Source organism: Canis lupus, chromosome 17 (assembly GCF_003254725.2).
Source record: "Canis lupus dingo isolate Sandy chromosome 17, ASM325472v2, whole genome shotgun sequence".
Classification (NCBI taxonomy): Eukaryota; Metazoa; Chordata; class Mammalia; order Carnivora; family Canidae; genus Canis; species Canis lupus.
In genome coordinates, this window is record NC_064259.1 from 22,293,150 (window position 1) to 22,318,265 (window position 25,116).

Consider the following 25,116-nt stretch of genomic DNA (forward strand, 5'->3'; position numbering starts at 1 on the left):
GTTTCTGTTAAGATTTCCTTACAGAGTCCGGCCTCTCTCTGCAGTCCCTGTGCTTGGTCAGCTGGCCAGGGGACACCATGACTTGTGTGACACCGATCAGTGTTACGAAAAACCCTAATGGGGACTTTGCCACCTACTCTTTCTCCCTGGACCACTATCTTACCCTTCTCCCACTTCCTTGGCCTCCATCCCTCCTCCTGTTTATAGCTATATTTCTAGAATTCTTGTCTATAGCCAAGGGTAGGGGGATGACCCAAAAGATAAGAATTGTGGTCAGCTGTGATTGCTCACCCCTACATCCCCTATGCAAGGGGGAGTAGCTGCAGACCTGATCCACTCTGGGCCAGAAGAGTCATTGGCAGAAGGGAAGGCACTGAGGGGGGCAAAGCCACCAGGTTTGAACTCCCATGAAGCTGTGCCACAGTGATAGATCCCACAGTTCCAATGCTGCAATGATTCATAGGTTTTCTTTCTTACTTTATTTTGCCTTAAGTTCCCTAGGAAGAATTCCCTTTAAAAAAAAAAAATCCCAACCTCGTATTAGCTGTCCTCCCCTCTAGAGAGAAGAGGGAATTTTCTGGCCTGGCCAGCACTGCTTGGGCAATCAGGGTGCCCTGGGAGGATGGGAATAGAACCACGATGGAACTGGGGAGGCTGAGGTCACACAAGCCTTCCCCTCACCATCATGCCCTGGGTTCCTGCATGGGCAAGCGTGCCTGGCCCTCCTTAGGGTTTAGAAATCTAGAAGCTGTGAAGAGAAAAGTAAAGCAAGTAAATAACACGGAATTATTGGGTCCTTGAACTCTCAAAGAGAATCATTTTGAAAAGTATCTTCAAGGGATTTGGTTTGTTTTTCCTTTCGGAAGAGAGAGCAACAGAGATGAGGAATCCAGATCTGCCTGCCATCCAGGCATCCTCTCCAAATTGCGTAGGTCAGAGAGAACATGTTATTTATTAGAACCTGACATCTGTTGCTGTGAAACGATAAGCTCCTTTAAAAAGCCTGGCCATCAATTACTGCTAATAGAGCCCTCATCCCAGGAGAACTGCTTACCGTCCTTCCAGCCTACACCAGCCAGGAACCAGGCTGTACCAGGCACAGAACGTTTACAGCCCAGCTCAGCCTCCTCACTCCCCTTGGGCTGGACCCCTCAGGCCATCTTTTAGAGGCTCTGCATCTGTGTCCCTGGCTTCCTTTGATTCCATTTTTTGGCCTCTCTGAGGTCTGCTTTAAGGACTGAACCTTACCCCCCTTCCCCTGCCATCCTGCCATCCTGCTATCCTGCTATCCTGCTTTCTCAGTGGAAAACAGAGCTAGAGTTTATTTTCTGAGTTCAGTTGTATAAACTGAAGAAACTTCAAGAAAAGAGTAGCTGGAAAGTCACTACATCTTTGTTGTGGAAATGAACTTTAGAAGTACCCTTGTAAAGCTACCAAGTGCCCAGGGGAGGGCTCAGATGACCCCTGCCAGCCACTGTGAGAATGTGGTGATAACCAGATACAGCTACTTCCTCATTTGTGAGTTATAGTCATTTATTTTCTTTCTTAGAAAAATAGGCAGATGTCTTACAGAGCCAAAAGGAAAGGATAAGGGAATTGGTTTGGATTTTTATAGAACACCAAAGTAGAAACATACATTTATCAATGGAACCAGAGTTGCCTTTGAACTGTTGGAAGAAGAAATGTAACAGTAAGTAAAGACAATGTGAAGAACAGTGGCCTGAGAGTTGGGAGACCTCGGTCTCATCTGGGCACAATTACTAATTGCATGTGTGATGTGTGATCTTGGGAAAGAAACTTCATCTTGGGCCTAATGCCCTCCTCTAAAAACATTGGGCTAGGAACTAATGATCACTAAGTTCCTGTACATTCGGGAGATTTTAAGTGAAAATTGTGTGTAAGGTAGTTTCGCATACTTTTTTATTCGTGTTGAAAAAATTCCATCTCTGTTGCCAGAGGTCAGACACAAATTGAAAACATTACTAAATGGAATTAAGTACACTCTGTACGTGATGCTTTTTTGTACAACCCATATCTGGTATTTATAGAACACTTCAGTTGCGGAACGTGCACACATATGCCCTGAACACACACCCAGTAAAATACTTCTAGATGTAATACACTTTCAGATGTCAAGTTAAAGCAGCTTCTTGGGAATTAGGCTTGACTGTTCAGATGTACGTGTTGGTTTGACAGGTGCCGCCAGGGCTGCTCAGGGCTGTCATGTGTGATGTGAGTCCAGCCAAGGCAGGAGGGCCGAGTTGCTCATTTCTATCACTTCTCATTAAGGCATGAAGCCTAGAAAAGAGGGAAGCAGCAAAGAACAGTCAGGCCCGTCCATTCTGTGCACATCATTAATGACAAGCAGAGGCCTTGTTTCTTCAGAAATGGGATTCTCTCTGGCCTGTTGTCAGATCATTCAGCATAGGGGACACCGGTGAAAATGAACAAATGAAAGATTCATGACTTGCCAAAATGCAGCTTTATAGAGGTGAGCAGAAACAAGGAGCAGATACTGGATACTGAGGCAGTTACCTCTGCTCAGAGATCAGCAGAATAGCCAATAGCAGAGCTACACTGGGTGGCCAAGCAGGAGTGTATCCAGGAAGGTAGGTGTGACAGTGGGGACCAGTCTCGGAACATAGAGCTCAGAAGGAGCCTTAGAAACCATCTAGTAGAGCTAAGATTGAGTATGGTAAGCATTAACCATTGTGATGGGAATAAAATGAAATAATTGGAATATGACCCTTAGCACAGCATTTGGCATAGACTTGACATTCAATTCATCATTTTCATTTCCTGGAAAAACTTGCTCAAGGCCATACAGTACCATGATTAAGAACACTGTGCCTCGGCTCGCTGGCCCAACCCAAGCCACCTCTGACCTCCCACCTTTACTCTGCCTGTTGCCCACTCCCTTGCTCACAGAAGCAGTACAGTGAAACCAAGGGCTGGAGGTTAGCATGCCTGCATGCACACACCCATCCACCTACCCGATGTGTGGCCTGGCCGTCTTCCTGGTGGCTCACCTGGGAGGCTGAGGTCTGCTGTGGCCAGGGGGAAAGCCCAGGGTATTCTTAAGCAGAAATAGCTCTTCTGGGAGTATAGAGACCTTGTACTGAGTACCTTTAAGGGAAAGTAAACATTCCTGTAGCTGAACTTATCACTAGAATCAGTGGGCAAAAGAAGAAAGGGAATGTTGTAATGGAGCGGGCCTAAAGACAGACGCTGCTTCACAGCCTCCACACTGCAGGAAGGCTGCACGTGGAGAACAGGATGAAAATTTCCAGTGACTCTGATCTTCCCAGACAGACAGAACCCCTGGCACTTAGTCATACCTCAGAGAAGATGGAAGCCAAGAAAGCAGAAGAGCCTGGAGTGATCCAGGGTCATCCTCTATCCAAAGTCCCTTTTGAGGAGCAAAAGTGGTTTGCCTCCTGGTGTGCCCTAGGTGGTCAGGGCTGAGTTGTCAGGTAGAGACACCGTGGCTGTCAGAAGAACAGGCTTCAGGGCAGCCACGGTTGTAAGAATCAAGTGTAACAGTGGTTTCTGCAGTTAAGTTACTACTCGTAATTCATTCAGCAAACATTTAAGAGTTACATATATGATATACAGAGTATGTGCAAAGCACTTGAGACCACAGCACACCCGGTTTAAAGAGCCCCAACTACAAAGCCTGCTGATGAATTTTGGGGGCAGTCAATCACTGGGTGACATTCCTTTCTGACAATGGGGCCATCCATGGTATTAACTGCTTGGTATGCTGGGTATGAGTCAGAATGGCAAAGTGGAAAGCTCGGCTGCTCTTCTAAAAATCAAAATTAAAATTTAGAAGACCAAAATTTCCCACTGGTGGTCATTTTAGGGATCAAATAATCTTTAAATGGACAATGTTTCAGTTATCCTGAAAAGTGAAATTTACAGGAATATATCTGTAAAACCACAACTGTTGTTTTCTCCATAGAAATGATAGTGGATCCCCCAGTCTCTCCTGATCGTCTGATAGATTACGATGATGATGATAAATGTATACTGGGTGCTTGCACTGTAACAGCACAGTTCCAAATGCATCATAGATTTTTAATTCTTAAAAATCTCATAATAACCCTATGAAATCAATACTGCCAGTATGCCTATATTATAGATTCTGAACCTGAGGCGCTGCAAAGCCAGATGACTTGTCCAAGGTCACAGGGTGACATAGCCCGGGAACTAAGAATATACCTCGAATTTCCCAACTTTATGACTGCATTCTGTTCTTATACTGCCCTGCCTCTCTTCCTCCCAACTCGGCCAGGCAACTGAGCTCAGCATTCTGTTTAGAACTGCAGCGTGTCCAGGCTCTCAGCCTTGGTTGACACCCAGGTTCAGAGTGCCTCAGTATGGACTTGCAGATACATTTTTTTTTGACTTGCAGATATTTTGATTAGGCTTTCCCCAGATCACCAGCACCCTTTCATCCACTCATTCATTCATTCATTCATTTATTCAGCAGATGAATACAGTAAACACTGTATTCAAAGTATGTATCAGACACCATGATAAGTGATGTGTGGGACCCAGTCCCTGCCTTCACTGAACCAGAGGAAGGGTAGAAACTCTACATAAATACCTCTCTTATAAGGCAGCAACATGTGCCTTGTGCAGGTGGGATATGCAGTAGGAGCGGAAATGAGATCTGTTTCCCGAGATCAAGGAGGCTGACATTGGAGTATGGGTAAGATGGGACAGAGGGAGGAAGTTCCTGCCAGAGGGAACAGACTGCCTGAGGCCAGGAAGCATGGGGGTTCTGGGTAAGCCAGGATACACTGAAGAGGTAGCAGTAGATGATGCAGGAGAGAAGAAGAGAAAAGAGGCACATAGCAGTTCTGCAGGGTGGAGGGAACATGTTCTCTGGAATCAGACCAACCAGAATTCAGATCCTGGTTCTGCCACTTTGTAGTAGTATTTTTGTTACCCCTGCAGACATTGGTTTTCTCATCTGTACATGAGGGTAATAGTCCTCTTTCACAGAGGATTGTGAATGTTAAATGGGAAACTGATTGTAAAAAGCCTGGCATGGGATCCCTGGGTGGCGCAGCGGTTTAGCGCCTGCCTTTGGCCCAGGGCGCGATCCTGGAGACCCGGGATCGAATCCCACATCAGGCTCCTGGTGCATGGAGCCTGCTTCTCCCTCTGCCTATGTCTCTGCCTCTCTCTCTCTCTCTGTGTGACTATCATAAATAAATGAAAAAAAAAATTAAAAAAAAAAAAAAAAAGCCTGGCATATTGTTGGTGTTCAACTAATGGTAACTATGGTAATTAACTGTCATGCTAAGACATTTGACCTTTTCTTCTGTGGGCAGTAAAGGTTTTCTTAAATTCATGAATTACATTTTAATACAGTGTTCTGCCTGGGAGTAGATGTATAAATCATGGTAGGTCCTTCTTAGCCTTGGAAACAGTAACAAAGGTGGAAGAAACTAAGTTCTATGGTCACATTGGTGGAACACTATAAAGGAATGTTTGCCTTGGGTCCTTTCACCCCTGCTTTGCCACTTCTGTGCCCAGGGCTTTCAGAGACCAAATAATTTAGTGTAAGTAGATCCCATGCAATATTTAGGACACACTTATACTAAAAGGTTATTTGTTGTTTGCCTGAAATTTAAATTTCATTGGGCATCCTACATGGGGAGGGACAGCCCAAGAATCAGTCAGAACCATCTGTGTGGCTTTTTGGGGAAGGGAACTCACCAGTCTTCTAGGTTTCTCTCTTGGGTAATAAAGGCTCTGCACAGCTGGCTTTAGGCAGTGCCTTCCAGCCACTTCTTGGGCAGAGATGTTAAATGCTGGTGGGTGCCCCTATGTGTTTGGGGGTGGGAGTAGGGGTGATGTGGGTTGCCTTGTACCAGTCTTCTCATATCCCCACCCTCTTTCTTCAGAAAAGAAAACCATTTGTGCAAACAGTTGGCAGAATGAAGACAGCCTTTGTGGTCTGATAACTTGTCTCACAGAATAAGTGCAGGCTCTCTTTCACAGAGTTTCTCTTCCAGGAAGATTGCTTAAGGTGGGAACTTCAGCTGTCCCTTGTGGTATGACTTGAGGTGGCCAGAGCAGGCGTGATGGTAACTGACCAAGTACCCCCTGCTCTGGAGAGTCTGAGGATCAGAGCCTTGGAGCTAGAGGGCAAATCCAGCTGCCTCACCTCTTTAGTATTAATTTTAAGGGAATTTGAAAATTCCAGTGCACTTATTTAGTTGATTTCTGAACATCTTCTCTGGGTTACCTTTTTTTTTTTTTTTTAAGATTTTATTTATTTATTTATTTATTCACGAGAGACAGAGACACAGGCAGAGGGAGAAGCAGGCTCCATGCAGGAAACCTGACATCAGACTCGATCCTGGGACTCCAGGATCAGCCCCTGGGCTGAAGGCGGCGCTAAACCGCTGAGCCACCCGGGCTGCACTCTGGGTTACTTGTTAACAGTTGTCTCCAGATCTCCCATCTTGAGTGGCCTTTGGTGCTGCCATAGCCAGCTTTATGCTTGACTCATCCTGTCCTTGAGGCCGAGTTCGCTAAGCCCCTAAGAGTGAGATCACTACTGGTAGGGAGTTAATGCACTTTCTAAGACCAGCCTGATCTTGGCCCTCCCCTTGGTGCCTCCTTGCTGATCCCTTTGCCCCCCCCAACCAAGTGCTCTGCGGTTGAGATGGAAAAATCCACCTTAGAGCAGATGGCATTTAACCTCAGTTTCAGAGGCATAATTTGTCCCCGTAACATGAGGTGAAAATTAAAACAACGCAGGGCGTAGGTTTGAGCTGAACAGCGCCCTTGGGCTTAAGAGTGACTTTGACCTATTCCTCCCAGACCAGAATGATTATCCAGCTGCCAGAGAGTTCTTAGAGGAATCACTTTATTAAATGGTGTCACCAGTGAGGTGGTATTAGCCCTAAGACCGGCTTTATCTGCACACTCTGAAAGTAAACCTGACCGTGCAGGCAGAGCTTGCCCACGTGGAAGCCCGGAGCAGTGATCATGGGATCTTCCACTCTTTTCATTTTCTTCTTCTTGCCACAACCTGTCATGAGACCTAAAAAACTTGTTTTGAAAATGCTTGACAGCCAAAACAACCTGTTCTCAAGCCCTAGACAAGAGGGTTTGTCCTCTCTGACCATTTACGTCCTGTTAGATGTTTGACTAGCTGCTGACTGGAAAAAATAAATTTTCTGTTTTCTTCTCATATTGTTCACAGACAAGTGCCAGTGGCTTCACAGGACCTTGTTTCCCCTTTTTTTTCCACCAGAGACATTTTAAGACAGGGCCTGAGTCTCACTGATGAATGAACTTTAGCAACATATACTTAGAAGGATATAACCGATGGTTACATCTCTGCAAGCTGAGCTTGATACGTGGGTTGTCTTTCCCAGTCCTATTAGGCTTTAACCTGTGATTTTCCACTTTCATTTCGGTCCTCTCTGAAGTTAAATGTGAGAGCCCAACTCTCCAGTTTCCCCAGGGGCTAGCTTGGCCTTTCACACACCCAGGGCTCGAAGGCCTGCGGCAGTATCTCTTTTCCTCCCCTCAGGTCATGCAGGTCTCAGTTTGGGATGGTCTTGGGTGGGTCCTGTGACGGTGAAGGAGTCACTTAACTCCTTCTCTGAAAAGTCTCAGGGTTGGACTTGAATAAGAATTGGCAAACAACAGCCGGTTGTCTGTTTTTATAAATAAAGTTTTATTGGAACATAGCCACACCTGGTCATTTACATATCATCCGAGGCTGCTGTCAATACAAGGGCAGAGTCAAACTGTAGAGACAGAGTATATGGCCTACAAAACAGAAACTAATTACCATTTGACCCCTTTACTGGAAAAAGTTCACTGATCCCTGGACTAGATGGTCTTTAGGGTTTTCAGATCCAGGTTTCTATGGCTTTTGAGCTTGGGGAGGCAGTCTTTTTAATAACAAGAGTCCCCGAAGTAACTAATGAGGGACTTAACTCCACTTGTAGTAGTTTGTTTCTGTAGTAGTTACAACACAAAACATGCTTTGGGATTGTTTAAGTCTACAAACGATGGGGACTTATTCTGCTGTTTTTACTTTTTATTTTGCTACGTGCCTATGTTGATCTGCTGGCTCTGCCATCCATGGTGTTCACCAGTTTTAGAAAAAAGATACCCCAGCTGTGCAGGTCTGATAGCATTCAGTGGCATGGTTCAGGGTAGGACACCATTTGTACCCCATGGAGGAGAGCACTAATTTTTTGGCGTGATAGCCATGGCAGTAAAAGGGAGCCAAATACTGCCTTGAGAACCTGTGTGGCTGCCCACACCTGCCCTACCCCCTTTCTGTCTGTCCATGAGTCTGGGCTGTAGGATGGGGTGGAGTAGCCCAAGTCAGGTAGGTTCGTGGCTGTGGTGAGAAAAACAAATGGGTCCTGAAGATGCCTTAAAAAATTCAGAGACTAGGAAAGAACTAATCTCTTTCATTTTCTTCTCTCATTAGCAACCCAAACAAGATTCTAATTTATAAAATTTGCATCCTAGTGACATGCATCCCCTGCATGTAATAGAGAATCCAAAGTACAGAAATGAATGATCCTCTTCTAGGGCCACGCTGGTCTATAAAGAACTTTTGTGCTAACTAGAAAAGGTGCCCCCTTTGGGTTGGTGCAAAACAGAGTTCAACTAATAGCTTTGGGAATTAAAAAATTAAAAACCCTGTCTGTTTCTCTGGGCATATAGCCCTGGGAGAGCACACAGCTTAGCAAGTAGAGCATGGAAGAACTTTTGGCTCCCACTTGCTCCCTTGGCCAGTCAGATGCCTTTGTGCAGAGTAGAAGCTGCACTCCCAAATGTATCAGCCCCTCTTGATACCTGATATCTTAGATATCTGTGGGACCTCCTCACAGAGGCCCTGCTGGCCAATGACAGGTTAACACTGCTTGGCCTTGGTTTCTGAGGCCACGGCAGCCTGGGCTGGCTCCTGGCATGCCCATTTTACCTGTCCCTGCCAGCGGTGCTTCATGGCAAGGGTGGCTCAGAGCCTCAGGGCTGGCAGAGGGGCGTCCCACCGCCAGAAGCATGAAGACTTGGTCCCCTCCCAGCAGGCATCATAGAGTTTGATCTACTTGAGGTGCATATTGAAGAGCCCACGTCCTGGCTCTTCTTTGCCAACCTGTGACCTGAAACTGGCTCTCAGCTTCAGGAATGCACGTGACTTTCAAGAGTTGTATCTCAGAGGTAATGTGCGAACAGCACAAAAAAAAATGTGTTAAGAGGTCCAGAAGACGGCAGCCCTGATGGCTCAGCGATTTGGCACCGCCTTCAGCCTGGGGTATGATCCTAGAGACCCGGGATCGAGTCCCACGTCAGGCTCCCTTCATGGAGCCTGCTTCTCCCTCTGCCTGTGTCTCTGCCTCTCTCTCTCTCTGTCTGTCTGTCATGAATAAATAAATAAAATATTTTTAAAAAGAGAGGTCCAGAAGAGATGAGCGGTTGGAACTGACCTCACTCCCGAGGCATTGGGTTACATGTCGCCCGGTGTGTGCAGTGACACCATTCCATCGGGGCACCCCTCCTCCGCAGGGTGTGTCGTCAGAGTGGTTTTCAGAAGGTTGTTATGAACTCTTCATGGGTGAGATGACTTTGTGGTCAGATATGGTTTCCAGCTTTCAGCTCACATTGGGAATTGTGTTCGGGCCAACCGTGTGAGCAAATTTTGAAAGATTCCTAACCTGCCCTTTCCATTCCACATCTAGTAGCGGTTCCCAGCAGTTCAGAGGCTAAAGGATTGGGAAGAAAGAGAAACTGGGAGCCCACTATAGCTCAGGACTTCATATCTACTTTCTGTCCCCTTTCTTGGTTCTGCAAGGCTGCTGGGAACAAGAGGGAATGGTTTGTCATTGTCTCAAGCCCCTAAAATGTGCAGAGCTCTCTGCTAAGGAACAGAGCTCTCTGTGTCTAAGCACTACTCTCTGTGCCCTAGAAAGATGCCAGAGAGAGGGAAGGAGTGGGACGTGGGCATCCGTGCTACCGCACCCTGTGGGGAAGGGTAATGGTAGCCCAGTGAAGCCAGGCCTGGGGAAGAACCCTGTAGTTAATTTGGGACCAGAGGCCCAGGAGCTGAGAAACAGAAAGCTTACACTTAGCAAATGTTTCTGATTTTGAAAACTTACTACTTCACCTCAGTAGGCTCACAGTGATGCCCCTCGCTTTCAGCTGCAGATGCTCTGCACAGACATGGGATTGGGGTTGGGAGCAGCTCTGAGCTGGGCCCTTCCGGTGGCCCATCGTGACCCAAAGCCAGTTAGTAGAATGGGAGTGCCTCAGCACCATGCCCTTTTTGCTCCCAACCTGTGGCCTCAGGAGGGCACAGAAGATCTTCCCGGGTAGGCTCTGTGCTCGCATGGGGCACTTGCTTGTACCCGGAGCCCCTGTGCCTTCACCACACAGCTGACCTCCTGCAGGTTACCTGTTCTCTTCAAGTCTTGTCTCCTCATATATCTAGGGAGGGGGTAGAGCAGTGGTATCTCTTTCATACACTTGATTGTTGCTTGGATTTTAAGATTTTATTTATTTATTCATGAGAGACAGAGAAAGAAGCAGGCTCCCTGTGGGGAGCCCGATGCGGGACTGATCCTGGGACTCCAGAATCACGACCTGAGGGCAGACGCTCAACCACTGAGCTACCCAGGCACCCCTGTTGCTTGGATGAAAATGAGGTTATTTTCAAAGCAGATTATAAACTATAAAATACCAAGTATCAAGGTCATTCATTCGCTTATTCAACCAATGTCAAATGCCTGCTAGACTCCAGCACTATTTAGGCAGTGGTCACAGGTATTCCAGACCCTCTTGTAAAGAGGAACTGTGCCAGCAGTGCTTCTTGACTGGAAGTGAAGCAGGAGTTGCTCAGAGTGTGTTCCTGCAGCCATGTCGGGGGAGGGGAGGGCGGGAGGAAAGGAAACTAAAATGGTTTGAGCTCTTACCACGTGCCTGGCACAGCTTCCTCATAACAACCACACAAGTTGAGTCCTATGGGAAACACTCGGAGATTCAGGGTGGTTAAGTAGCTTTCCCAGAGACACACAGGTACCAAGGGACCGATCCATATTTGAATCCGGATCTCTCTGACTCCAAAATCCACATTCTTCCCTCCGAAGCAGGTAGGGATGGTTAGGGGGTGCTCCTCTTGCCACAGAATGACACACTCTCTCTAAATGCTCTGATTTGTCTTCTCTCAAATATCCCCCAGATCAATGACTCAGGCCAAATCCTGGTCAAAAATGATCACCCCTGATTCTGGCCAGAAAGTGGGAATCATGTGAAAGCAAAGCAGAATGAAGCTATATCACCACAAGCCAAACCTCATGTTCATGAGGGTCCAGGTTTTAGGAAAACAACAGCCTTCGATGCACGCTCAAAATTCCTTCTGTGGTAAAGCCCCATGAGAAAAATCTCACCCAAACAATGTACTCTTGGCAAAAGGAGGGTGGGTGTCTTTTCAGGCATAAAGCTACCAGCAAGGACCCAGAAATCAGTCAAAGGAGTTGTTTATTAACCCCAGGAGAGCTAGCTTTGGGAAACAAACTTAGCAAAGGATTTCACTTACCCCCATCATGAGGCCTGTCTTGCCTCTAACTCCTTGGAGAGGAAAGGGGATCACGGAACTCTTGTCCTGATGTCAGTTCCCGGCTCAGCAACTGGCACATCCTTTTCTTAGGTTTAGCACCAAGTATTTATTCTGATAAAGAAGGGTTTAAAAAAGAATGAACAAGGTCATTATCTGGCTTGGTCTGCAAAAACCAGTCCCTGCAATCGACAGTTACTGCCTAAACTTAATAGATTTAGGAAAAAAGGATATTCATTCACTGTTAGTCAATCATTTGACAGAAAATGAGAGTATTTCTGTGTCACTGAGGTACAGTCCCCCCAAAATGAACACAGAGGTCCCTAGTGTCTACACCAGAGGGGATGGGGAATCTAAAGAGCCACTTCAAAGCTGAGTAGACCCAGGGCTCCAGAGCCAGCAACATTCCTGCCCAGGACTCCTGCCCACAGTGTTCAGGAAGGCAGCCTGGCCCTGGGGCCCAGAGCGCATGGTGGAGGCTCAGCTGCCCTGACCATTCAGTTCACGAGGGCCCCCTAAACCTTGGCTGACTGTAAGCCACTGTGCTCCGCTCGAGGGTGGTCACAGAAACAGGCAGCATGTATACAAGAGACATCAACCTGCTCAAGCAATTCAGGTAGGATGTTTTGTTCCAAAAGACACAAGTAGGACCGAGGGGCAGGGGCTCCCAAGGGACAGATTTCAGTTTTGAATAAGGGAAAACAGTATAACTAGTAGACATGCCTTTAAATAATGAGCTCTCCTCATGAAAGGTATTCAGGCCAGGGCTAGAGGATCATCCCTCGGAAGTACTGTTAGGGCAAGTCCTGCCTTGGGCAGCATCCCAAGATCTCCTCCAACGTGTTTCTGCTTAGTACCAAATGAGTGGCTCAACAATGGTGCTATGGCTTCAGAGGCAGGACAAAAGCCATGGCTGGGGTTGACAGCCACCGGCTTTGTGGAGGGCCTGATGATCATGCCAGGCCTTGAGGGTGTGCAGATTTGGTAGCAAGGGAAGCCCCCAACATGTTGCACGGTCCAGAAAAGTTCCCTTTACCTGCAAAGCAAATGAGTGCCTGCTTAACTGGCTCCCAGAGTTGTAAAGGGGAATTAATTACTGTTTGTGATACACTTTAAGATTCCCCGATGAAAGACCTTGTATAAATGCAAATTATTATTATTGTCATTAAAGGTGCTAGACGTCTGGCCTGCTGGATAATGCCCTGGCATAGCTCTGAGCAGAAAAGAAAGCACACTCCAGGTAGAAAGTTTGCTCTGGTTGTTCCAGAGCAATAGCACTAAGAAAGAGCGGGTCACAGAGGGCTTGGCTTATGACTATGAAAGTGAAGCCACTCAGCTCCTGACCAGAATTAGCATGCAGCCCTCTGCTCTGGGAGTCACGCGTCTGTGTGCCTCTGAGGGCCAGGGCCCTACTCAGATTCATTCCTTGATCCCTGTAAGATCCGGCCCCATGACTAGAGCAGGAGCTAGCCATGAATGAGCAAAAGTTTGGCTGTCTGCTGTTCTGAAGGATGAAAGGAAGATGGCCAGGATGGATGCTGACCACCCAATCTTGGGGTCCTATGTCAGATCTAGAGACAAAAGGGAGAGATCTAGAAACCTCAGATGTATGATGTCTCCAATGATACTTATTAAGGCTTTGAGAGAACCCCTCTAGCAAAGCATAGGGAGAGGTGGCTAATTAATTACTGTTTCCACTTAAAGACACTGTCTCTGGGTAAATTGGTTGGATTGCTACCAAAGGATGATGATGATGATAATAATAATAATAATAATAATAATAATAATAATAATAATAGATAATAGAGTATTAGACCTGGAAGTGAACTCAGAAGCCATCCCTTCACTTTACAGATAAGCCACCTGGGGTTCAAAGAGGTGAGATAGCCCATCCCCAGTCACATAGCAAGTTAGAGGCAGAGCTGGGATCACACTTCAGGCCTCCCCATTCCTAGTCTACAGTTCAATTATATCAAGATAGTAATACCTCCCATTTTCCAGCACTTTACAGACATAGTAATTCTCAAAAACCCTGGAGAGTTTTAGGATGCCAGATGACTGTAATATTAAAGGATCTTCTGGGGTTCCTTATTTAGAGAACATTTGTGATGCCTGTCATGTGCACCTGGGTAGATCGCACATGTCTTTCTTGTACTTTCTTTCCCGTCTCACGGACATTCAGGGTAGGTCTCCTTCTTCATTAGGGTGCTTTCATACTTCGAGGAACCAGAGGGACAAGCAGAGGGAGGCCAGGTTCATCCCTTTATCCCTTGTTATTGCAGTCAAAATTCTACTGCAAAGCCACCCGGTGCAGGTCCCTAGGAGGGGGACTGAAGAGACCAGTCAGCACCTCTGGACACAAAAGCCTCTAAGAGGGAGGGCCGTTTAGAGGGGTTTGCAAGAACAAATGTGGGTGTAACGGGAGCTGGCAATAAGGAACTCTCTAAATTCATTACTGGGCTGTGGGCAATTCCAGTTTTAATAGAGGAAACTGAAATATAACTAAAGTGATGTTTGGGAGGGGAGGCTCAGCAAATCAAAGCACTGGAGAAATCCTGTAGTGCACTCCCTCACTGTGTAGACAAGGGTTCTGACTCAGGGTCATACAGCGGCCCAGAGGTAGAGCCCTGGATTCCCTACTACATCACTAGCTCTTTTTCCTCTGGAAACCATGGCTCTGTGGAAAGAATGTTTACTTTGGAGTCAGGCAGCTCTGCATTTATAAATAACATTGCCACCAATTACCTGTGTGATCTTAGAAAAATTACTTTGCATCTCTGAATCATAGATTTCTCATTGGCAAGGATAGATAATAAGGCCTACCCAGTAGAAGGCCCAGGAGGAGAAGTCAACGTAAAATAATACAGATGAAAGCAGCACGATATCTAGCATGTAGTAGGCACCCCCCTCCTTTATACTTGCAGCTTCCACGGTTTGTTTGGTTTTTTAACCGCAATCCACGGGAACACATTTATCTTATATCCTAATCCAATATTTATAACTCAAACAAAAGTTTCATGAAAAACTACTTTCCCTTGCCGCATGTGATACACTCTGATGTTATTTTGTTTCATTTGAATGCCAGTCGGGACCCACTAAATTGATTTTACAATCATCACACCCATCATTTGAACGAGCCTATTTGATACCACGTGTGGATCTCATTTACCCACATTGCATGTGTGCCGGCCCTTTCCTTCCAGTCCTTCCTTCCTGCCCTTGCTGTCTGTAACTGGCACGCGGGCCCAGAGCTCCCTGTAGACAGCCGCGCAGGACCCCGGGCTTGGCACAGAGGAGAAGGAGCCCTGCAGAGCAGGTGAGCCCCTCTGCCTGCCCTCTCCCTGACCGTCCGCGGGGCACTTGACCGAGAGAACCCGTGAGGCCTTCCACCTGCCACGGTTCTGCCTCCCGCCAGCCTGCTGGAGAATGCCGCTACTCTCCCAGCCCAGCATTGCCTACCTGAAGTTTCTGTGAAGGCCCCTGCAGCCCAGCGGGGCGGGGAGGCCTCGGGCACCCTTTCCCATTACATAATTTCTTCTTTTGGAATTCTGCTCTTCCGTCTGTAAACCCCAGAGCCAGATGTCTGGGAATAGGATTCCAGCTGTCAGGAAAGGGGATTAGAAAGGGAAAGAAGAGGCCCGTGGCCATCCTTGCCGCCCCTCCCTCAGGTGTGCATGGGACATCTATCTTTGAGCACCCCGCTGTGCAGATGAATACCTGGAGAGGGGGGGGCAGCAGCAGCCACGGAAGACATGAACTGCGGCCTCCAGATGCTGAGAGTCTAAGTGGGAGAACCCAGATTTCAGCAGACACCACTTTATTTTTTTTTAAAGATTTTATTTATTCATGAGAGACAGAGAGGCAGAGACACAGGCAGAGGGGGAAGCAGGCTCCATGCAGGGAGCCCCGCATGGGACTCGATCCCGGGTCTCCAGGATCACGCCCTGGGCCAAAGGCAGGCGCTAAACTGCTGAGCCACCCAGGGATCCCCAGCAGACACCACTTTAAAGCCCCAGGGACATTCTCTAGAGAGGACAGGATTGTTCTGTGCCCCCAAAGACTTGATTTCCTAAGTGTCAGTCTTCTGGAGGTCAGCGCACTCTTACAGAGGCTGATGCTGGGCAGTGTCGAGCAGGAACCTCGTGGCACAATGCCCACTGGAGTGTGACTTGGGGCTGGGACCTACACTCAGCGTGGCCAGCTCAGCGGGGCCCCTGAGCACTTCCCTTTTGAGGTCTATCCTTTGGTTTTTCCCTCTTCACTGACTAAGAGCTGGGGGTGGGGGGGGGTAACCTGTGACCTTAGCAGTGACTCGCTGCCATCAGGCGGTCAGCTTCTCCTCAGCGCAGGTGAGCACAGAAGCAGCCCTTGCCCTGGCAGGGCCCACGGAGGGACCTTGGCACCCTCCACCGGCATCCACACAGCCATCTGCCGGAGCCAGTGCTCGGCTCCTGTTCGTGCAGCCTCAGGCAGAGCAAGCAGAAGACGGGTGCCCGCTGCCGAGGCCCCTGCCATCTGAGGCACAGTGGGCAGGTGCAGACCGGGACACAAGGTGAGCACAGGGCTGTGGCTCTGCTCTGGGGCCCCAGGCAGTGCCCTCTCCTTAGCTCCCACACTCACTGTCTGGCTTCGGGTACACCCCGTTATCTCAGCCCACCCCCCCACATGGGGGCCCCGCCTTTTTCAGCGGCCACACCATACCGATACCCTCTCCTCCCAGCCTATCCTAAAGTAGGTTCAGGATGGATATGGCATCAGGCTAAGGGGAATGAGATAGGAGGACTGGGGGATCCCTGGGTGGCGCAGCGGTTTGGCGCCTGCCTTTGGCCCAGGGCGCGATCCTGGAGACCCGGGATCGAGTCCCACGTCGGGCTCCCGGTGCATGGAGCCTGCTTCTCCCTCTGCCTGTGTCTCTGCCTCTCTCTCTCTCTCTCTCTCTCTGTGACTATCATGAATAAATAAAAAAATTTAAAAAAAAAAAAAAAAAGATAGGAGGACTGGCCCAGATTCTGCCCCTAACTCCTGGGCCTCTGGTCAGCCTTGGGGCAGACCTGCCTGCCTGCTTCCCTCCTTCCTTGCTTCATGCGCCGAGCTGGCATCGCTTGCTGTGAGGCCCAAAGGAAAGTGAGCCCTACTGAACATTCAAGGTGGACCATCCCCGGATTCTGCCCTTGGCTCACAGAGAAGACCTATGCTAGCAGCCGTAATTATTGTATGCCGTGTTAGAGGAACCACTAACTTTTCTGGCCCTCAGTTTTCCCTTCCCTGTCATGATTGAGCTGTAGGACCTCTGAGTTTTCCTTTTGTTCCAAAATTTTATAATTCTAAAGCCAAATGTCTACATTCGCTTGAGAAATATCTGTTGAGTCGCTGTGTGTTGAGCCCTGTATGCAATGCTGGGACACCAAGCGGGATGAATGTGACCATGGTCTGCCCTCAAGGAGTGGATGGTGGCTGTGGCAGGGTGGTTGGAAGAGGACAGATGTGTGCGCGCAGGGGTGGAGCCTGGTGGAGGTCAGGGGTCCTGTGGCTGGGGGCGGCTCGGGGGCCCATAAGGGCTAGCCATCCCTCCCCATCATGAGGCCAGCTGACCCCTCCTTCCTCCCTCACCTACTCATCACACGACCCCAGAGGAGGCCAAGGGGACAGAGACACCTGCAGCCCCTGGGAGCAAGAAGCCGGCTGCAAGCTGCCGTAGCCCGGAGCGACTGGCCAGGCTCCAGAGGGCCTCCTTGGAGGGCCTCAGAGGAGAGAGAACCACTAGGTAATTTTGATGATTTTAGTAAGCATTTAAAAATACCCTGTGATTTAGAAGGAGCCAGATTTCATCCCAATACTTTGATGTCTAGGTTCCTGGTCGGTTGTTTGTTGAAATCCTCCTAAAACGGCATCTGATTTAATTCAACACATACTGAGACTACAGTTCCAGCCGCCGGCAGTCTCACAGGCGAGGAGCCCGAGCTGTACAAGATGTAGTCTAGACACCAATCTAAACATTCCAGACTCAAGGCAGACCGTGGCTGGGCCTGAGGTGGGAGGCCCCGTGTGCCATGGAATCCAGCAGAGGGGGGATTAATTCCAGCTGAGGCTGAGGGCCATTGCATGAAGCCAAGAGCACGTGAGGCGAGGTGCCCAGTAAGGTATCAAGCCTCTGCATCTCAAGCGTGTTGATTTTCTTGTTTTGGAAGTTTGAACCCCCTAAAAATGAACCAGGCATCTTCAGGGATTGGCACATTTACGGTGACTATGTGAACCAGTTACAACCACTTGTTTGTTCCTAAAGCCCACACCAGAGAGCCAAGCTGATGTCGCTTGGGGCACAGCCACAAAATAAGCTTCCATTGTGCCAGTCGCTTGCCCACCAAGTCACTCAGAGCTGGATGGGCAGTCTTCACCGGGGCCTTTGGAGGGTTTGGGGTGAAGGATATTGGAGTAGAACCAGGTCTCTTTGTAGAGATCCTATTTTAAGGATGACCCCTATGACACAAGTAACCCCAAATGAGTCAGTGTGTACAGTGCCCATCCAGGACAATGAGGACAAAGCAAGACCACGAGAAATGATTAGCAGGACTTGTCTCACACTATTTACAGGACTGCTTTGATTTTCAGACCACAATCGGTTTTCATATGACTGATTAAAAACATGTGCCAGTTGAAGTCACAGCTGCAGAAGAAAAGTGGAAAAAGCAATGAGCCTTAGATGTTTTGGAACTTGCCTCTATTTGCAAAAATGAATTCTGACTTGATTTATATTTCCTTGATTTCCTGACAATGAGGGTCATGTCCCTGAACCACTTCTCCCACCCCACCCCACTCCACCACACGTTGGCCTGTCTCTGGCAACATCATAAAGCTCATCTCATGATTGCCCAGAGAAAAGTATTTGAATTCCAGCAAGAGACTATGGAGTTCTGTTTCAGAAGAAGATCATTGTAATTTGGAAAATAAGAAGTACCCCAAAAAATGAGGCAAAAGGCAGCAAGGCCACGGGGTCTCCCATATGGCCCCTTATGTGGCTGTGGAGTGAGAAGCATCATTCCAGGGGCGCCGAGATCAGGGTACCAGTGGGCAGGTACCTTCCCTGAATTCCCAAAGCTTCTGTTTTCTGGCCTGCAAACTGAGAGCAGGGCTTCCTGCCACACTGGACAGGGGCGTGCTTAACCTGCCTCCTGTAGCTCCTTCCCTTTCTCCAGAACCCTTAACCTCTTTAGGCTTTCTTTTCTGTTTTTGCTTTTGTTTTCTTAAAGCTGTATCGGTTCAGATGTTCAGGTGTTGATCTCATGGATTTCTGTTCTTTTGAAAAGATCCATCAAATAAATATGGAACTATAGTTCCAGGAGGGAAAATCCCTGTTGATGAGCCTTTGTTGGGCAGAGTTCCTAACTCCCTTGCCCTGAAGGCCTCTGAGGATTTCCCTGATGTTCCCTGTCATAACTAACTCTTCAGGGTCTCCAGAGCCCCTTCCCCAGAACGCGCTAACACCTTGTTATGGCACCTCCCCTCGGTAGGAGGACAGAGGGGCACCTGAGGAACCAGCCTTCCATCCTTTTTTGTGAAGTGCCTGTGGTGCCACTAAACATCTTCTTGGAGCCCTGCGGGGTTCTTCGCTGATCCTGTCTTATTGGTGAAAGAGCATCGCAAATAGTAACAGCCGCCACCGCAGCCTGACCGCACTGCCGCCATCTGTGACGGGACTAGGGCTAGGGCCCCAACTTAACAGATGAAGAACCAAGACCCAAAGAAGTTAAGTGGCTTGCTCAAAGTCATCTTAAAACCATAACTGGATGGCATTAAGAGATCATCAAGTATAATCTTCCTGTTACAGGTGAGGAAACTGAGTCCCAGTTCCAGATGACACAGCAAGCCAAAGCCTGGACTGAACACATGTCTTCTGCTTCATGACTCAATACTCTTTCCACTTGACCCACTGACACCCCCTTACAACACATATTACCGCCCCTTCCTGAACAGAAGGGGGACCCAGCCAACTTTGACGGCCCCATCATGGGCAACAAGAGCCCTGTGATTCTTAAATATCCCTCTAGTTCCCAAACCACACCCTTGACCAGAGCCTCGCACAGAAGCACACCCAGCAGGCTCGGGCAGAGACAGCAGAGCCTGCAGGTGACTCTTGGTGCACAGCTCATCCTTAGATAACCCAAGTGTGCCACTGGCAGCTCTGGACTGGATTTCAAGAGATACACAGTGTCCCAACAAGGTTGGCTGGGCGTCCAACCCCGACACTGGCCATCTCTGTGCCTGCAAGTGCCAGCTCAGTGTGATGAGCGAGAAGTTATCCAAGAAGCCATGGCTGAAAGGACGAACTGAGGGTGGGACCCAAGGCCCCTCTTCTGCAGCCACACATGCTCCAGCTGTTCCCACAGACTCAGAGCCTCTCCCCTCAGGCCCAGCATGGTCCCCATGGTAACAGTTGACATCTATCAGTCATCTCTTAAGCCAGGCACCAAGCCAAGGGCTGACTTGGACCATCTCATTTAATCCTCACAAGGATTACCCTTCAAGGCAAGTTAAGGTTATTTTTCCCCTTTTATAGTTGAAGAAATTAAAGCTAACGAGGTGAGTCACTTGCCCAAGCGATACAGCCAATAAGGAACAGCACCAGGCCGGGAGCCCAGGTGTGGCTGGCTCCAGAGTGCACGCCACACACCCGGCCTTGTCCTTCCTGGCCCACGGCCTGCAGGACCTTGGAGATCACCAGGCTCAGCTCCCTGTGCTTTGTTCATGAGGAGGGTGACACCTGGAATGGGGAAGGGATTTCCTGCTGAGTGCCCCCTTCCCTGTTGCCTGGCTCCTGGTCGGAGGGATCTGGCTACCTCGCTCCTTGCCTAGGAGCCAAGGCCTGGCCAGAGCTGCTCTGAAGTCATGGAAAACCTACCCAGCTTCGGCGGGGGGTCAGTTCTTGAAGTTTTATTCTTTTCACCTGAGACTCGGGAATTGGCCGGAGCTGTGATTTTTTAACGCCTGGAGGAAAGAACCGAGACCAGGGAGGGAGGTCAGGACCTTACTTTGTCTTGAGGCATATTTAGCTCGAATTTGGTCTAAAAATAAATTCACTTCCAGTGTAAATAGATAGAATGATGAGTTTGACCGACACAGGGCCTCTCCCCGCAGGTCCTCTGGGCCAGTCAGTGGAGGTGAGGAGGCCTGCCCTCCCCCGCCCGAGGTCCACTTACACTTCAGAGCTTGCCATCCACTTTGTCTTTGGGTCAAAGAGGTTTTTAAAAGGTGACGGATAACTAGTGCTTTTGGCAAGCTATACCCTAGGCAGGTCTCCGTTTTCTCTGATAAAAAGTGAGATAAATGAAAACAGCACTTAAAAAAAAAAATCTGTAAATGGGTGGGAGCCAGTCACCATTTCCCCTTCCTCCTCCTCCCGCTCCCTGGACTGACTTGTGAGGAGCCAAGCGGAGCAGCCCTCACTGACAACAGCTGGTAGCCTCATGCCTCTAAATAGCCCTCCTCCACACTGCTTCCCCTTGGCGTCACGCAGCTTGCCCTGGCAGGGAAAGCCCAGGACAGAACAGGAAACTTCAGAACTTTCTGAAGAAGGAAAGAGCTTGCTCTAAAGCATGCTCCCTCTTGCCAAGACCTTTAGGCCTAAAGGAGCTCATATTGCTGCAGCCTGGACCCCCGAAGTTTCTAAGGGAAAACTGAACTGATCCGATTTGCTTCAGGACTGGGACTGTGTGACTCTGGTGCTGCAGGAAGGGAGAGGGAGGGGTAGGGGAGGAGGAGAGAGATAGGGAGAGCTCCCTGCCCCAGCAGCAGCCGGCCCCCTCCACTCACTTCATCAGGTGCCTGTTGCAGGGCCAACTTCTACCTCAGATGGGGGGACACTGCCCTGCCCATGGGTGCCGGTGTCGGCCACACTCCACGGGATACTTGAAGCAGCAAAGCAGACGCAGTGGAGATTAGCAGCAGCCTGTCAGTCTCTGTCCCTTGAGGATGGGCCACCAGGCTCTCCTCCAGTGGATGCATGCATGTCACTGGGCAAACAGCAGCAGATGGAACGTGGGTGAGAATGAGTGGCCCACACATCTGGGTGATGGCAGACAGCAAGGTCCCTTCCCACACTATCCCGGGCAAGCGTCATGTCAGGGTGGGCTCGTCACCCCTGCTCACTGTGGGAAGCAAAGCTTCCCTTGCCCTGTCAGCCTGGCTCTAGGCCTGTGGCTCTCCGGACCTCAGCGCCATCCCTCCCGTCCATAAGAATGCGTATAGTGGTACAGCTGGCAGAAAAGGGCTTTGGACTCGTAGGTCTCAGAGACAGTGACAGTTTGGCAGGCTCAGGACTGTGTCAGACAGGATGTGCATGGAAGAGAGTGCTTTATCTTTCTTTCTCACTAACTGCTGGCATAATTTGACATTGGAGAATGGGCTGCATTTTTTCAGTCCCTAAATATCACATTTGTCCACTCTCTGAGGCTACTCTCACCTCAAACAATCTGTAATGGACACACCTTAACTCTATTGCAAACCAGTAGCCATCGGTAGTGATGTCACCTGTAGCCACTAAGTCTCGCTGAGTGTTGTCTGTCGGCTGGCCTGTGGGCTCATGGGGAAGATGTGCTCCCCGCTTGCTGGGACCCGCCATGCAGCCTGGCAAGTACAACATACATGCATATGTGGCACACAGTCTGGGGGAAGCACAGAGATTGTCTTGGCAACCAAGCGAGACCTGATAGGAGTCAGGGCATTTGGCCTGAGCATGAATTTCCCAGAGGTGGGAAATAGCACAAGTGAGGAAGAGCAGGTGGCCAGATTGGAGTTGGGGGCTTGCATCCTGGACCTTGCATGGGCTTCAGGGGTTCTGGGACAGGATCCTTAGCTTTCTCAGCTTCTCTAGGGAGGGGTGCATGAGCCTGAAAATGTGGTGGAAGGACAAAAACAAATTAGTGACATGTTGGAGCCAGAGAGTGAACATCATTGAGTGCCAGGCTGCAAGTCTGGGGAACACGCAGGGTGTGTTTGGGGTAGTGGCAGAGACCCATACTTGAAGAAAATGTATTTAGTTGCAACAGAAAGGCCAAGTAAGCCTGAATCCAGGGGGCAAACAGCCTTCTGCACCAGTTGTGTTGAAAGGTAACAAGACCAGGAGCCATGGGGTGTCACAGAGCATAGAGGGACATGGTGGAGGAAAAAGAACCTTCAGGAGAATTCACCACAAGGCTTTAGGAGCGGTGGAAACACGGCTCTGTTACAGAAGTACGAATGGGCCAAAGCGCATTCATGACAACATTGAGGAACCCTTCACTTGGAGCACACTGGCTTAAACTCCAGAGGTGTCCAGGTCAGAGTCCTGCAAGTGGCTGGAATGTGGGACCGGAAGTGTGGCAGAGAAATGAGGGCCCAAGGCCCAGATGAGGTGATTCTGTGCTGAGTGAGTTGTGTGAGCCTGAGCAGAGCACCATGTGTGAGGGATCTGGGGGGCAAGACAGGAGGATTCCAGAGAGGGGGAGCTCACGAGGAGGCACAGCAAGGAGCAGGGAAAGGAGCCCTAGGGTGTGGAATGTCACCCGGGAGGACACCTTCCCAAGAGAGGAGCCCTCGCATAATGCTGCACAGAGCCTGCGGAGGCCAGGGTGGCAAAAGCCAGGGCAAAGTGGTGACATTTGAAAGCAGTTTCGGTTGACTTGGTGTCAGAGCAGCGGGGCAGGCAGTCAGGTGTCACATAACTGCATAGTGGGGCCCCAGGGCCTTTTGACTTATGCGGGGCTACTTACCCCTGCATCGAAGGAGCCCTGTTAGGGGCCTTTGTGGTCCTGGTGATGACAGGGCCTCTTGGTGGCCCGTTCTGATTAATGTCCTTTTTCTGAGTGAGCCGCTCTGGATAAGTTAGGTGTGACCACTCTGGCCTCGTGTTGAGTCAGGGGCAGGGGAGAGAGATGTAGGTGGCAAGCTCGGATGACCAGGGGCAGGAGGTTCCCACCCCTCCACTTTCTGCCTCCCCTGCTGTCTTTCCACAGAGCTTTGGGTTCCTAGCTCACAGCAAGCCATCCCTGCCCCCAGTCCCTGATCCCACCATGCTGCTGGCCCACAACGCCTGTGATGCCGCCTCCACCTTCCTTGGTCGTGCCAGCCCAGCGCCTCACGGTACCTCCATCGGTGCCCTTACCGCCTTGACTGGTGTTACTGATGTGTTTATCTCCTCCTCTAAACTGGGATCTCCTGTTCTGCAGGGGCCCCATCCGGCTCCTCTCGCAGCCCCAGGCGCCTCATACCATGCCTGGTGGAGCGGGCCCACGTCACATGTGGAGTTCATCTCCATGGATTTGAATCTGGGTTCCAGGAAGGCCAGACAGTCTGCCCCAGATCATGTCAGCTGTCCGTGACTGACCAAGGGTCTCTCGATTCACAGCCTGGCTTTCCTGCCAGTAGACCAAACCGCACATATGTTTGGAAATAAATGGAGACTGTGGAACAGTTAGAAACCCTTTTTATTAGACCCTCTTTGTAGGAAGTCAAAGATCCAACGGAGTGAAGAATACAACTCTTTCCATTTAAGCCACAAAAACGGCTAGGCCACTGGCTTGGCCACTCTGGCTTGTGGCGGGGATCAGGCCCTTGTCTCTGGCCGAGGAGAGGCAGAGGGAGCCTGAGTACTGATGTCTACTAGGAGCTGGTGTCCGGGGAGGGCTGGGTACAGGCCCTTTAAGCAGCCGTGCAAGATAGCACAGACGTGAAGTGCATGTCCCTCCCTTGGAAAAATCCAGAGGGTTTTGCATCAGCAGGGAAGGGAAATCCAACCCAAGATGCAGGAACAATAAATAACAACTGTTCTGAGTTAGGCCGAAAGCTCTGAGTTGCACTTTTTTTCAAGTTGTTTGCGCTAACCACATTTTTTTTTCTCCCCCTCTTTCCCACCAGGGCTTATTTCAAAACCTTTGTCCCTCAGTTCCAGGAGGCAGCGTTTGCCAATGGAAAGCTCTAGGAAACACCAGTCTGGAGAGGCGGCCAGCCAGACTGCTGTGTCCACATGCGTGTCAGCACATATGGCCGCTTCCTGGAAGCCGCTTGGAATGCCTTCATGGCAGCGTTCTGCTCACACCGTGGCTTTGCACGCCCCGCCTGGAACCCAAACTGAAGCTGGCTGGCGGTGACCTGGATCCTCGAGCCCCCACCTCTGGTTGCTCCCTCTTTGTTTCCTTCAGTATATTTCTTAGTTGGAAGAAATAAAATGACAAATAATGACACAGTATTTTCCCGGGGAAAGTAAGACATCACAGATGCACACACCCTTATTCCAGGAAGGCCTTTGTCTCTAAGACCTCCTGTCTTTGCTTTTATTTTTCCCTGAAACTAATGTTGTGTATGTGTGCATGTGCGTGTGCATGTGTGTGTGTGTTTTACACCCCAGCATTTCCCACTTGGGGTAGTTCTCCATTGGAAAAGGCGCTGCCTGAATGAATCTGACCACCCTGCGTGGTTTCAGTCACCCACCCAGCCAGGCCCAGGGCTGGTGCTCAGGACCAACTGGGATCCAGCAC

The 25,116-nt window shown here is 49.4% G+C and overlaps 1 protein-coding gene across 5 annotated transcripts in view; it reads left to right on the plus strand.

The window, feature by feature from the left end:
* Positions 1-24,827, plus strand: part of BABAM2 (BRISC and BRCA1 A complex member 2) — a 449,505-nt gene extending 424,678 nt beyond the window's left edge. For all 5 annotated transcript variants that reach the window (XM_049096102.1, XM_049096104.1, XM_049096101.1 and 2 more), the window contains one exon: positions 24,497-24,827. In XM_049096102.1, the coding sequence (XP_048952059.1) occupies positions 24,497-24,729 (233 nt within the window). In that variant the 3' untranslated portion in view covers positions 24,730-24,827. The remainder of the gene's footprint in view (positions 1-24,496) is intronic.
* Positions 24,828-25,116: the final 289 nt, after the last annotated feature.